The 15,430-nt window shown below is 43.6% G+C and overlaps 1 protein-coding gene across 1 annotated transcript in view; it reads right to left on the reverse strand.

Annotated features, from left to right (window-relative positions):
• The window catches only part of GDPD4 (glycerophosphodiester phosphodiesterase domain containing 4), a 133,201-nt gene that overhangs the window by 96,332 nt on the left and 21,439 nt on the right, over window positions 1–15,430 (reverse strand). The window contains 2 exon segments of the mRNA XM_066369308.1: window positions 6,487–6,546; window positions 9,619–9,712. Of these exon segments, the coding sequence (XP_066225405.1) occupies window positions 6,487–6,546; window positions 9,619–9,712 (154 nt within the window).

The raw sequence follows: 15,430 nt of genomic DNA on the forward strand, positions 1-15,430 counted from the left end.
AGGTTCAGTCCCTCCCCCAGCTATGGCCACCTCCAGCACGAATGAGTCAGCTTTTTAATTTCGTTTCTTGCATACCTTAGCCCCTCACAGTCTGTCCCTCTCCCTGTCCTTTCCACTTGGGAGATAAGCTGGTCTTTTCAACCCACCTTGCTCCCTGGTCACCAGGTAAGTGGCTGTGAGCAGTAGTTTCTGCTCTTTTTCCTCTGTGAAGTCCTCTCTGGGCTCTCAGCCTCACCCCCTCCCTTCCATTCCTGTAAGCAGAGGAGATTCAGGCACTCCTTACCAGGATTATTGTGGCTTCCTCTTTGCTCTTTGGTTTTTGAGAGCTGTTCTTGCAGTTCAGTGTTGGTTTTTCATGCTGATTTTTCCTAAATTGATTTGTATTCCAGTTTGGTGTTGAGAGCTGGGCGTCTGGGCGTCCGCCTACTCCGCTGCCATCTTGGAGCTTTATAGGTTTTGCTTTCTTATCCATTCAGCTACCCTATGTCTTTTTATTGGAGCACTTAAACCACTTATATTTAAAGTAATAATTGGTAAGTATATAGTTATTGCTATTTTATTCTTTTAACCCTCTTCCTCCTGCTCCTCTTCCTTCTCCCTCTCTTCCTCTTCTGCTTTTTAAAGTAGACCTGTTAACATTTCTTGTAATACTGGTATGGTGGTAACAACTCTTTAGCTTTTTCTTGTCTGGGATGCTTTTTATTTCTCCTTCAATTTTAAAAGATAGCCTTCCTGGTTTGAACAGCCTTGGTTGTAGGTCCTTGGTTTTCATCACTTTGAATTTTTCATGCCAATCCTATCTGGCCTGCAAAGTTTCTGTTGAGAAATCAGCTGATAGTCTTATGGCAGCTCCCTTGTAGGTAACTGTCTTCCTTTTGTGGCTTTTAAAATTCTCTCCTTCTCTTTAACCTTTGTCATTTTAATTATGCAGCTGATTTCTAAACATTTATTTTTTAATATGATGTGTCTTGGTGTAAAACTCTTTGGGTGCATCTTGTTTGGGACTCTCTGTGCTTCCTGAACTTGTGTGTCTTTTTCCTTTATCAGGTTTTTAAATTTCTTAGTCATCTCTTCAAATAGGTACTCAATCCCTTGCTCTCTTTCTTCTCCTTCTGGAACCCCTATGACTCTTATGTTGGTATGGTTTTTGTGGTCCCAAATGTCCCTTAAAGTAGTCTCCGTTTTAAATATTTTTTTCTTTTTGCTGCTCTGATTGCATGTTCTTTTCTACCTTGTCTTCCAACATGCTGATTTAATCCTCTGCTTCATCGAATTACTATTTATTCCTTTCATTGTATTCTTGATGTCAGATATTGTATTCTTCATTTTGAGCAGTTCTTTTTTTAAGGTTTCTATGTCATTTTTCATGCTGCTGTAGTTTTCACTAAGTTTCTTGAGCATCCTTATTACCCTTACTTTGAACTTGGTATCTGATAAATTTCATTTAGCTCTTTTCCTGGTGATTTCTTCTGTTCTTTCAATTGGGGCCTATTACTTTGTTTCCCTATTTTGACTGCCTATTTGTGTTTGTTTCTATGTATTAGATAGATCTGCTATGACTCCTAATTTTGTGGGGTGGCCTTATGTAGTAGGTGTCCTGTGGGATCCAGTGACACAGGCTATTTAATCACCTGCCCTGGATGCTCCAGGAATGTCCCTTGCTTGGGTTATGGGGGTTTTCCTGTTGTAATTGAGTCTTGGTTGCTATTGGCCCATTCATGCATGGGATTGACCCTCAGGCTGGAATTTGCCTCAGCTGGATTTGGTGCCTGCTGAGCTCTACCTTTGGATATGCTGCTTGTTAAGCTTATTGAATCTTGCACTAATGCTGAATTTGACCACAGAGTGTATTGGTTCTGGGCCTCTTGGGAGAGACTCTGGTGCTGCCAAATGTCAGACACTGTCTGTGGCAGGCCCTGGGCAACCTGTTTGGAGCTACAAGTGATAAACATCTTTTAAGGCTGCCTCTGGAGGGCTTGGGTATGTGTGGAAAGAACATAACTGCACACCAAGGCCCTCTTTTACTGGCATCCAGCTCAGGGGCAGGTCAGCAAAAGTCCCAAGGCACCCTGAGATCTGCCTCTAGCTGCCTCTGCCTGCTGGCTGCGTGTTAGGCTCAGTCACTGAAAAAGCCTCTGGTGGAGATGGAGGATGGGACTAATGGATTTCCCTTGAGGGGGAAGTGCCAGTCAGGCTTCAGGGAAGGTGGTGGGTATGGCCTTGCTCCAGAGCCACAGAACTGAGTCTGTACCAGGTTTTGCCTCAATCTTGGCAGGGCAGAGCCACTAGGAATTGGGCGGGTGGTGCCTCCATAGCCTGGAGCGTGGGTCCTCCAGAATCCATGGAGGTAGTTCTATTGCATCTCCCATGAGGGAGAAGCACCATTCATGCTCAAGGGAAAGTGGGGGGAGTGGCTCCCACCTCACAGCCAGACAACTCAGTCACCAGTAACCCTTGAGTCTAGCCAAACTTAAACCATGGACAAGGCAGCTGACTCCCCATCAGGGCCTAATCCTCTCAGGATGGGGTGAGAGAGAGTCCAGATGGTGAAGCAACTACTTTTTTCCAGGCTGATGCCACAGGGGGGAGAGTGTTCCACCCAAAAAAGATGGTGTCTGCTATACTGGAGAATGATTCAGCACAGGGATCCTGGTAGCTGTACCTCCAGCTCTCTCCCCAGAGTAACAAGCCCCAGACTCCTCTCACCACTCTAGTCTTCTCTGCCCTCCTTCACCAGAAACCAGGGTGAGTGCATGTGATAAAAATTTTGTGTTGGCCCTTTAAGATGTTTCCTTTGTCTCTGCAGATTTGCATCTCTTTCTGACTGACTGAAACACCACTGCTTTTCACAGCCATATGTTATGCAAGTGCCTCTTCCAGGCACTGGTCCTCTGGGCTGAGTAGCTCAGCTTGGGGTTTAGGTCCCACACTACTTAGGGGCAACCCCCTGCAGTCAAAATACACCTCTGAACCCTCAGCCACCACCCATAAAAACCAGGCCAGTCTTTTTCTTGTTTCTGCTCTTCCTATCAGTCTCAACATGGCATCTTCTGTGAATCCTTGATTAAAGACTAATTTTCAGTTAGTCTTCAATTGATTACTTATGATCACTATTCTTAAATTTAGTTGTAATTCCAGTTTAATCCTGGGAGGAGGAGACTCTAGCTTCCACCTACTCTGCCACCATCTTAGATGCTACCACCCCCTCCTCCTGCCCCAGGTAAAACATCTTCTTTGAAGAAATCTATCCTGTCAAATTCAGATACTCATATAAAGTCCTCTTTTCTCCTCCACTAAAATACATTCTGGTCTTAGACTTAAAATGTGTGGTGTCTTTCAAGCATATCATGTGGAAACACTGCTTCACAGAAGAAGCTTTGTGGTTATAGAGCATCTGTATCTTATATCCCATTAATTATCCACCTCCAGCCTGCCATGTCTCCCACTATACAAATATTTGAATTCCAGGTTGCTTTACAATAAGCAACTCTGGCATAATAGGTTATATCCTGCTATATATTTTGTAGATAAGGACTCACATTATGTTTGGTTAATAAGCAACTTTATATGTGTTTCCCAGGAGGTTGGGTTATCAATATGTTTACAAGGAGTTTTGATTGAGATCATTCTTTCTTCTTTGAACATCCTTAGGTAAAAGGGGAATAGGTTATAGGCTTGGTGCTAACCTTCACTTTTCAGATTTACTCAGAGTACACTAAAATTAAAATAAGCCATACAGAATCTTCCTCGCTAACAGAAGCAGTCTCTCAAGTAAAAGCTTAGCATTTTGTTCGTTCAAAATTAATTGATATGAGTAAATCTATTAGAGCTTTTGAATTCATTGACCAGAATCCAGGTATTACTGACATTGAAATGGTTCTAACTGTTTCTTTGGTTTTCTAAACCTTGGCTCAGCAGTGGCCTATGCGTAATGAAATTGGTGTTATATAAAAGAAAGTATGCAAAAATTTACTGAGAAAAGTTTGCTGGATTGGCATCACCCATGATAAGCTCATCTGATTGAGATCACTCCCTATCATGTTCTATGGGAGGTCTCAGAGAACACCAAAAAATACACTGGCTAGGAAGTGTCAGAATCCATGAAAAGCATTGCAGTGGCTCTCCTCTATGCCTGAATAAAGGCGAGAGATGCTGCCATTGAAACTGGCTTTCTGACTTCAAAGGCATTGATGAAAACCTGCTGTGGCAGACAATATGTAGCAGCAGAGGCAAGGTAAGCATGATTTCAATAATAGGTATGGGAATGTGCTATGAAAACATGCAGAGTTAGGATAACAATTAGAGACAGTGAGGTACCTATGGCAAAAGGTCTGAGCAGATGAGAGTCCAGGGGCCACTCTGACCCTGTATTGGAGACAGTATGTGCTGGAAACAGCAAAACAGCAGGTAAGATTCAGCAATAAAAAATTTTAGGCTCTCAGAACAGAGATTAGAAGTCCACATGTTCCTTGCTCTTTATTTCACCCCCTGAAAACTTCTTCTTTATGCTTCCTTGAGTTATTTCTTCTTGTTAATAAATATCTGAGTAAGTCTGGGGATGGGGCTTCAGTCCTTCAATCTGTTGACTGGGACTGTTATCTACCCTTCACCTCTTGGTGCACTTCCTCTGGTCTTTGAGTAGTTTTTCTCATCGTGACAAATAGGCATGAACCTAGAATGTCACCAAAATGGCTTATCCCATAGGGATTCTTTGTAGTGACAAACTGATCATGGTGTCTCAACTCAAAAGCAGATAGTGATCTCAAGAATCCAATTTTCTTCACTTCTCAATCTACATTCTTTCCCTATAAGACCTTATGACTTTAATTTAATCTGTTCTAATAACTCTTAAATCTATATTTCCAGTTTATATATCTCATTATTGAGTTAAAGGAAATTTAGGAGACCACTCAAAGAGTGTGGCATGTTCCTGGATTTCAGGAAACACAAGAAAAGGTATCAAACTCATGCCTGAAACAGTCTATAAAAAAGCAAGAGGCTGTTAGTGGAGCTGCTCAAGCACATGGTAGAGAAAAATAAGGGAGATATATTAGAAATGATGTGCATATCGAAAGTCACAGATGGTGGGTCAAAACCAAATATGCCTGCTTTCTGGGGATCAAATACAAATTCTGTGAGAGAAGCCATGCTGGTGTCATTTTAAATTTATTTATTTATTTTTTTAGAGAGGAGAGGGAGGGACAGAGAGAGAGAGAGAGAGAGAAGAGACAGAGAGAGAGAAGGGGGGAGGAGCTGGAAGCATCAACTCCCATATGTACCTTGACTAGGCAAGCCCAGGGTTTTGAAATAGTGACCTCAGCATTTCAAGGTCGATGCTTTATCCACTGCACCACCACAGGTCAGGCACTGGTGTCATTTTAAATAGCTACATATGTAGGGACCTCACCAGACAAATTTCAGGAGGTATATGAAGACAAGCATTGACTACACCAAGAGAGTTGTAGTCAAGGTTCTCAGCAGAAGGATATCTGCAAATACACATAGAAGAAGCCCCTGGAATAAAGAGCCAACAACTGTGCATTTACCTGGTCCTGATGGATCAACCCGAAATGACGCTCTTGCCCTTCCTTGTGGGACTGTGCTCTTTTATTCCATATCCTATTCCCCTGAGCCCTCTCTCCTTTGGTGAAAAATAGGTAATAGGATCATCATATTCTCTCCACCAGTGCAGGCTTCCACCAATAGGGGAAGGGGAAAGTCTTATAAAGTTGGAGGTTGGGTTATTACAATGAACTGATTTTTTTGTGTGTATTTTTCTGAAGTTAGAAATAGGAAGGCAGTCAGATAGACTCCTGCATGCACCTGGCCGGGATCCACCTGTCATGCCCACTAGGGGGCGAAGCTCAGCTCATCTGGGGCATTGCTCCACTGCAGCCAGAGCCATTCTAGCGCCTGAGGTGGAGGCCATGGAGCCATCCTCAGCGCCCGAGCCAACTTTGCTCCAATGGAGCCTTGGCTGTGGGAGAGGAAGAGAGAGAGAGAGGAAGGAGGTGGGGAAGGTTGGAGAATCAGATAAACACTTTTCCTGTGTGCCCTGGCCTGGAATTGAACTCAGGACTTCCACACACCGAGCTGACACTCTTCCACTGAGCCAACCAGCCAGGGCCTGAACTGAATTCTTAAATGACTGAAATGAGAATGTTCTTGTGACTACATAGGACTGGGAAAGTAATGGAGCTTGCCTAAGATCTTATTAGGATGGAAGAATAGAATTATAGAGTAAGTTTAATAAGGAATGGTAAGAAAAAATAAAGTTTGGGTTCAGATCCTTCCATAAATCAGTTACTGAAATTTCATTTAGTAAATCTATTAGAAATTTAATGATTTCAGTTAAAACAGAGTAAGTAGATCTCTTCTTTTAAAGGGGGACTCTGAAAAAAGTGAACCTCTATTCTGAACAGTAAGTGCCAAAGAGGTACATTCAGTCTTGGTCTAAGGTCTCCTATTAAGACTCAGCTGTCCTACCTTATGACACCAGTGCAGGTATGGTTTATATTCTTCCTTAATCAACAACAATCCAAGTACCTGAATAAGAAAAGAAGAAAAAGGGCATGATTTTGAAATCACCAACTTGTGGCCCACAGCACTGTTGTGTATTCAAATAACTCTCACTACATTCGCTTCTTGCTATACCTGCACTTTTCAACCTCTGGGGGCTTGCCATGCTGTTCCTCTGCCTGAGAAGTGCTCCCTCCCCATGCCACTGACTTTCCAAAGCCAGTTCATATGTCACCTCCTATTTTTAACTTTTACCAGCACCCCAAGGAAGTACTTATTATTTTCTCTGGGATTTCATAACAACCACCACACAGCTATCCTTCCTGAGTACCCACCAATTTCTTTACCCTATGATGGAACTTGTTCCTGGTATTACTTAGACTCATTTGTGAGAGAATAGATGTCAGGGACCAGCCCTTCCCAAGGTCATTTAAAGGCTCTTATTCTTGAGGAACCAGTGTCATCATTACAACTATTAACCACTGCTGTTAACACTGATATTTAGTCAATAAATGTTAGTTAGATTTGAATTTAAATCTAGCTAGGCATCAAGTCTGTGTGGAAATGCAAAATAAAAACTTGAGTCCCCAGATGCTTAGTGTACTACTAAAGTTGGAATATATGTGACACGTTTTATCAAAATAATTATTTCTTCACCATGGCCTACATAATACCATTTTATTTAAGATTATTTTCATTTTCAATTGAAAGAAAAGAAAAGGAGACTCATAAGAATCATATGATATGATCAAGTTACAAAATAACCTAAAGATAAAACTGTAAATAGAACTCAGGTCTGTTTGTTCACTGTTGTTATTATTGTATATATCCAAAAAGAGCTAGTGTAGAGTAGGACGTCTGTTAAAATATATGCCTCATTAGACAGTAGAGCTCATTCCCACCTTAGACGCTAACTACAGCATTTCATGTTTATTGTTATGAAAGCAGTACAATTCTGTGGCCAGAGTTGGCCCACAGGACATCATTCATCGGCATTTTCCCATTATGAAGAAAAGCGTCTAACTGGTTTCTCTGCCTATAGTCACCCTCCACACCACAACTTCTAGGATGATTGTCCTAAAATAAAAATCTGATCTGACTTATGCTAAATTTTTTAGACTTACTTTTCAGGCCTTTCAAAAGCTGTTGCAAGCTTATCTTTTTAGCCATGTTCCCCACTATTCTTCATTATGCCCTTTAGGCTGACAGCACTAACCTCTCCCTCTTATTTTGCCACAGCCCATATTTTCCTATCTTTCCAACTCTGTCATGATGTTCCCTCAGGCTGGAATGTTCTTCTTCATCCCCATATACTAACATCCAAATCCAACATCTCTTCAAGATCCCACTCCAATGCCGACTATTCCAAGAAGCCTTACTTAAGCCTCTTGGCAGAAGTCATCTCTTCCTCTCAGAATCCCTGCAGAACTTTATTGAGGTCTCTCTAATGACAATTATAATGTTCTGCTTGTGTTAGTTTTTTTCTTCTTCTATGATTATGGTGCCCTACTCAATTCCAAACTCATTGAATTAAGGGACTATAGTATGCTTACATTTCAAACCTATCTCTTTGAAGAGCCCTGCATGAAAACAGAAACTGCTTATGTTTTGTTGACCTCTGTATACTCAATACTTATTATTCACATCATGATCAATAAATTTTATTGAGAGAAAAAAATGAATGCAAATGGCAGTTGATTTGCAGGCAACTGATTTTGTATCAAATAGTAAATCAGTGGGGACAAGAAATCATGAAGTCAGGGAAAGATGTGTATGTCCTACGTACAAATGAGAACTGAAAAACTCCCATTTCCTAAAAATTGTGAAACAATACATCAATCAGATTGATAATCTTAGAAACAGATCTGCTTCCTTAAATCAGACTGGCAATTAATAAAATCTTTGTGTTATTTTAAAGAGACAGTGCTATACCTGTGCTGCCCATCTCTCAAGGTTGAGGAGTGTTTTAAGAACAGGGAGGACTGAAACTAGACACTAACAAAGATTTTGTGATTTACATGGAGACCAGATAAGACTGGACTGAAACCAGACACTAAGAAATTGGACACTAATCAACATTTCAAAAGTATATTACAGGCCCTGGCCGGTTGGCTCAGCGGTAGAGCGTCGGCCTGGCGTGCGGGGGACCCGGGTTCGATTCCCGGACAGGGCACATAGGAGAAGCGCCCATTTGCTTCTCCACCCCCCCTCCTTCCTCTCTGTCTCTCTTCCCCTCCCGCAGACAAGGCTCCATTGGAGCAAAGATGGCCCGGGCGCTGGGGATGGCTCCTTGGCCTCTGCCCCAGGCACTAGAGTGGCTCTGGTCGCGGCAGAGCGACGCCCCGGAGGGGCAGAGCATCGCCCCCTGGTGGGCAGAGCGTTGCCCCTGGTGGGCATGCCGGGTGGATCTCGGTCGGGCGCATGCGGGAGTCTGTCTGACTGTCTCTCCCCATTTCCAGCTTCAGAAAAAATACAAAAAAAAAAAAAAAAAAAAAAGTATATTACAGAAAAAAGCAGGAAGCTGTTCTCCTGTCCCTCTGCAGGACCAGATGGAACTGGTGGACACTAGCTGAGATGAGTTGAGCTCATCTGAGTCTGCTCAAAGAACTCTTGAAACTTCTACCTTTCTTTTCCACAAAACTCTGCCAGATTGGAAATTCTTTGTTCTTTCCTTTACCTCTGTCATATCCCTTACCCTATATGCCTAAATCTCAAAATTATCCAATCACAGGCTTCCAAGAATGAACTATTAACCCGATCCCTTAAAACTTGTCTCAGGCCTTTCCTCCAGGACACTGATTTGAGGCTTGCCTCTGGTCTTCTTTTGCAACTGCCTTACCTCACAACAAATTCTCTCTCTCTGCAAAAGACCATTGCTTCTGCGTGGTAAGTTGCATCCTCTAATAGCACAGGTCCATTTTTCTCCATCTATCTCTTGTGCCTAAAATTCAAGCAGCTGTTGTAAACCCCAACTCCGCTAAGAAAAAAGTGACCTTGACCTCTGAGGGCTTCCAGCACCACTGGGCACCAAACCATAGACAGGAGCACCTCAAGAGGCTACTCAGGAAGGGAGTGGGTGAAATAGGGAACATTACTCACCAATAGCAACAAACTGTAAAAAGTCAGAAGAGCAAATAAAATCAGCAAAAGATGGGCCCAGAAGAACCAGCGTCCTGTAAGTAGATAAACAACCCTGCAAAAACATGTTTTAATCCTTAAAATATAGCAGAAATTAGTAGCATCTGTGGCAAAGATGGGGACAAGATTAAACTAGATAAGGCATTAGAAAACTTAGGGAGATATGAAAGAAAGCATTTGGGGAACAGATCTGTGAAGAGCTTTGGGTATATTCTATTAGGAGTTTTCACTTTGTCCTATAGGCAATGGGGTACTTTAATAGGGGTCATATAAGTGGTATGGTTTTTAAATGTGATTTAGATTATATAATAAAAATGTATGTCCTCTTTAGAAGCTATATAATAATACAGGAATTCTGAAACACCAGAAGAGAAAAAGTTCTACATAATTTACCACCTTAATAAAATGAATACTCTCCATTTTGGCAGGTCCCTTGTCCATGTGCCTTATGTTTTCTTACATAACTGTAGTCATGGCCACCACATCAATTGTCCTATTCTAAGAGATTGGGGCCATTAAAATAGTCCTGTTGTGGTTTTTTTCCCCAAAAGTAGTTTATGAGAGAAATATACTGATGATTTGCTAAGAGAAACAGTGTGATATTTGGCCTAGACATCATATGTCAAAAAAAAATTTAGATTCTTCATTTCAAGATAACATATTATCTCCTGTCCATATAAAACCCAGAGAAATTACATTTTAATGATATAACATATAAACTAGTAAAGATACAATCACATCAAAAATAAAGAAGAAAATTCTTTTTGGTCAGGGGTATAAGACATACCACGAGAAAGAAACAGACAAGCAGCCATCATAGCAAGAGCTATCCCAGATTAAGATACTGGCAAGAGAGATTCCAAGATGGCAACAGCGTAGGCAAACATTCCAGCTGTCACCTCCCAGGACCAAATTAGATTACAACTTAATTTAAGAACATTCATCTTGAAAAACCAACTTTGGACTAAATGAAGAAGAGTCTATAACAAGGATCACAGAAGAAGCCACAATGGTAGGAAGGGTGGAGAGGTAGAAAGGACTGCCTCACTCCTAGGAGCATGCAGATGCTGAGGGTCTGGAGAAACTCTCACTACTGGGAGGGTCTCCCTGAGGGGTGTGGTTCCTCAGCTTTAGGCCCAGAGCCTCACCCTAGAGCCCCAGAGCCTAGAAGAGGTGCCCACACAGCATTTGGAGGTGAAAAGAGCCGGGTTTTCTGTCTGCAAGAAATAGATGGAGCTCTTAGAGATGCAGGCTCCATCTGAAAGGACCCACACAGAAAATCTTGTTCACAGCCACTTACCCAGGGCTCCAGTGGAGAGAGAGCTGAGAGGACCAGAGTTGCATGAGGAGAGTGTAAAGTTGGAGGCCCAGGGAGAGACGCTGTGGGGGAGGGCCACTGGAACCCCTGTGCTGAATCATTCTCCAATACTGTAGTCGCCATCTTTCTTGGGTGGAACAATCCCCTCTAAGTGGCATCAGCCTGGGGAAAAGCAACTGCTCCGTACTCGGGAGTCTCTCCAGCACTAGTCATAGTGACTGGGTTGTGCTGAGAAGACAGGAAGCAGGGGGTGCGTCAGTGACTCAGTTTTCTGGTAATGAGGCCAGAGCTTTCCGTCACACACTTCTGAGTCTAACACTGATAATTCCACCTCATGGGAACTCAGTAGAAACTGTCCAGAGTGTGGGCAGACCACACCTCCAGGTCTCAGAGGCCACACCCCCAGACTCCTGGGGCCACACCCTACTGAGATCTATGAAAAAAGTCTGGACAGAATGACACCTGGGACTGAGGGACAGAACCACACCCACCACCCATCCTAATCCCTGTATTGGCCTAGGCCCTAGACTCTACCAGAGGTTTTTTTTAGTGGCAAAGCCCAGCAAGCAGTCAGCAGACAGAGGCTGCAGGAGGCAAGACTCAGGGAACCTTGGCCTTTTAAGTGGACCTTCCCCCAGGCCCAGTGTGGGTAAAAGCCAGCCTAGGTGTGCAGCTTGGTATTTCTATGTGCACCTGGGTCCAGCAGAGGCAGCCACAAACTCTGTATTGCTTGTAGCTCCCAGAAGGTTTGCTGAGGGCCAGTCATGGGCAGTGTCTCCCACTAGTCTGTGCCAGGTTCCTGCCAGGGAGGCCCAGGGCTGGCACATCCAGGGGCCAGCTTCAGAGAGCATCAGTTCAGGACCTAACAACGCTTGCTAGAGTGGTATCCTAAGGAAAAGCTCCTCCTGGGCCAGCTGAGGTGAGTTCTGCTCTCTGTTATCAGCACTGGCACAGCGGCTCATGTGCATTAGATAGGGTGGAGCTTTACAATCAGCCGGCCTGGGTGCTGGATATCCTGCCTGCTGGGCTAGATTCCACAGGAGTAAGGGAGAAAGGCTTGGAGCATGGACATTTAAAGTGTGGGTCCCTTTGAGCCTATTGTTGGATCTGGTTGAGGGGCTTAGCCACTTTATGGAAGAACACAGTCAGCCCCAGGAGAGGACTCTCTCAGTCTTCCTCCCTGAGACCAAGGTCTCACAAGCTGTAAGAACTTCTGCAGAGGGGACTGTAGGCCCCACTCAATTTGAGCCTGCTAGTCACCTTGTTGGGGAGAAATAAAATTTGAGTATCCAGGAGTGGATGAGGGATTACACTCTGGAGTAGGGGTCACATTCCCCATACTGAACTACTGACCAAGAGATCCCTGAAGGAGGGGGTCCCACTAATGTTGTATTCCCAACCTCAGCTGCCCTAACTCAATAAGCTTGCAACCTGTAGAGGAGTTAGGTAAGTGAGGCCAGTCAAGGCCCACACTATAGTCTTTCTACAGAAGACTCTGTGGCAAGACCAGGAAGCTGCAAGAGAAGGTAAAGAAGCTGAAAATTGAAGGCAAATCTTACAAATCTTAGGGCTTTTATGGAGCTGCTGTCATCTCTAAGAAGGAAGAAGCTGATCCTTATACACACGGCCCCTCCCACACTACCCAGGCACAGAAAAAGTAGACATAAATAGCAAAAGGAGCAGTAGTTGCAGACAAGTAGACCACAGTGGGTTACAAACAATGGCTCATGCCAACCAACAAATATCTACAACCAACACACACTGGTGGTGGGTGACAGACTGCACCAAACCTAGATTCAGCTAGCTACACAAGCAGCACCCCCAAAGGAGGAGTCTAGCAGGCACTAGACACTGTGGAGAATAAATAGGCCCAATAGGACAGACATTGCACATAATCAAAGTGGACCCTTAGTGCCAGCCAGCCTGAAGGAATAACCATACCCACAAAAAGACCAACTGCATTCAATTCTCACATACAACAGGAGAGAAATAATACCCTCAAGAAGCATTCCTAGAGCAAAAAAATCAGGTGGCCTGAAGATCAGTACCACCAAGCCCACCTTCCCCATAAAGGCACAACAAAAATTTCAAAGTCAGACAGCACTATCTAACGCACAGAAAAATGGGCAAAGAAATATGATCCAAATGAATCAACAAAAGAAATCCCCAGAAAAAGAACTAAATGAAGTGATGTCAGAGAAATGGCGCCGTGAGGAGCGCGACCAACAAATCTCCCCAAAATTTCAACAAGTTCATCAACCAGAGACAGAAAAATCTATCCTTGGAGCATCCGGGAATTCCACACACTGAAGGTGAAGGTAGGGTTGAGCGAAAAATTGACTAAATATATAATCAACCCTGAAGGATATAAGTCGGACAAAGAAACACTCTGCCTTCCTCACTAACCTGAGCAAAAGCTGCTTTCACTTGGAACTGAGAGTCGGGGTGGCTAAGGGTGTGGAGGAGGCTAGGCTGCGGCACGGATGTTTGTTCAAGCCAAGGAAAGAGTGTGCCTGTGGTGAATCAGCCTACATGAGCAAACGCGCACGGTGCTTGCAGCAGCTGCCAGCGGCACGTGGTGAGTGCGCCAAAACAAACTTCCCTACACCCGAGCTTCTCTGGGCGGGTAGGGCGCCTCACCCAGACAATCAAGCGTCAGGGGAGGGGCGCACGGGCAGCTTGCAGTCCTTTCTGTAGCAGATCGGTGGATCCAATCACTGAAATTAGCTTAACCCACAGTCTGCTCACCTCCCAACTGACCTACGCAGCTCTAATTGACAAGATCTATCAAAGTTCAGCTATCTAAGACAAGAGGCATGATATTTTTTAGTGCCTCTTGCTAAAAGGGTGTGGGCAACTTCTGATTGACAGAACTTTCATACTCAGGGATATATGCTACAAAGAGGGACTTGGCAGATGTTAAGACCTTTTGTACTGCATGCAGCGACTAGTGCAGGCGTCCCTAAACTACGGCCCGCGGCCGCAATGCGGCCCCCTGAGGCCATTTATCCAGACCCCACTGCACTTCTTTCATTGGTGGTCAGTGAGAGGACCACTGTATTTGGCAGCCCTCCAATGGTCTGAGGGACAGTGAACTGGACCCCTGTGTAAAAAGTTTGGAGACCCCTGGTGCATCTTCTTCCCAGCCCAAACAAGTTACAAAGTGTGGAAAGCCTAGGGAGAGTGGTACCACAGAGTGCTAGGAGTGCTGAACAGGCCTGGAGGCTCATAGAAAGTCACCCTGAGAGCAATTGGCTCCCAACTCCACCTGATTATGCTGGCGGCTCTGACTGCCAGAGCTTTGCCCAGAGCCCTGCGTTGAGTGGGGATAGAGTGGGGATTTGCCAGTTCTTTGAGCCTCTTACTCCCCAGGCGGAGGCAGCGGCAGCCTCATAGCTGGATCATCAGGCTGCTAACTCAGGAAGGAGAGATTAGGAGAGAGGCTCCGGGAAAACGGACTCTCTCATTGTCGGAGCCTGCAAACGCTAACAAGCCTTGACTACCAATGAGACTGAAGCCTAATATATGACATCGCCGTAGAGTCTCATCAACTGAAAATCCCTACCTAAGTGTGCCACAGGGGCAGGGCCTGGGGTACAGAGTCACCGACCAGGAAGAGGGAGAGGAAAGAAAAAGGAAGAAGTTAACCCTTCAAAATCAAGAAAAATCCACAGACTTTATAACTTGTTCCACTATTTTTTTGTTTCTTTCATCTTCTTGCCTTTATTATTATTATTTCTATTTCCTCCACCTTGGTCCTTTTATTCTCTGCCTGTCTTATTCTGTCCTCTTCTTAAACTACACTACCCATAAGTGTTACATTTTATTTCTTTTCTTCTTCCTTACTCTCCATGAGGGTTACACTCCAAAACCCTTAACTCTTTCTCTCTCCCTCTTTTTGTTTTTTTTCTTTTTTCTTCTTTTCCTTTTCCTCTTTTTCTTATTTCTCCCTATTAGTTTCTTCTTTTCTCCTTTTACTTTTCCTCTCATTCAATCTTCAATCATGAATAAATTACTTAAAATGGGATTCAAGTTGATTTTTTTTGTGGCATTTTGGGTGCTTTTTACCTCACTTTTTAACTCATTGCATTCCTCTCAACCTAGGATCTCCATTCTATATAGTTTTTGCTCCACTTAATACAATAGTTATTTTTTCCTTTTTCCTGTTTCCCTCTTATCCCTGTCATTATATCTCTTAGTCAACCATCACTTACAAGTAAATCATTTTATACTTGACCCAAATTTTTTCCTTTTTTGCATTTTGTGGGTCCCTACTTCCTTTTTTTGCCCCTTGAAAACTTCCACCCAACTCAGGCCCTTTGTTATAGGCAGTTTTTGTTCCATTTAGCATAATATAATTCATGGTTCATCATGATATTTTTCTAAGGAGGAGGGGAGGGGAGGGGAAGAGTATAAAAAAAGGGGGGAAATAATAAATTATTATTGGGTTTTTTT

The sequence above is a fragment of the Saccopteryx leptura genome, chromosome 1 (genome assembly GCF_036850995.1).
Source record: "Saccopteryx leptura isolate mSacLep1 chromosome 1, mSacLep1_pri_phased_curated, whole genome shotgun sequence".
In the NCBI taxonomy this organism is placed as follows: Eukaryota; Metazoa; Chordata; class Mammalia; order Chiroptera; family Emballonuridae; genus Saccopteryx; species Saccopteryx leptura.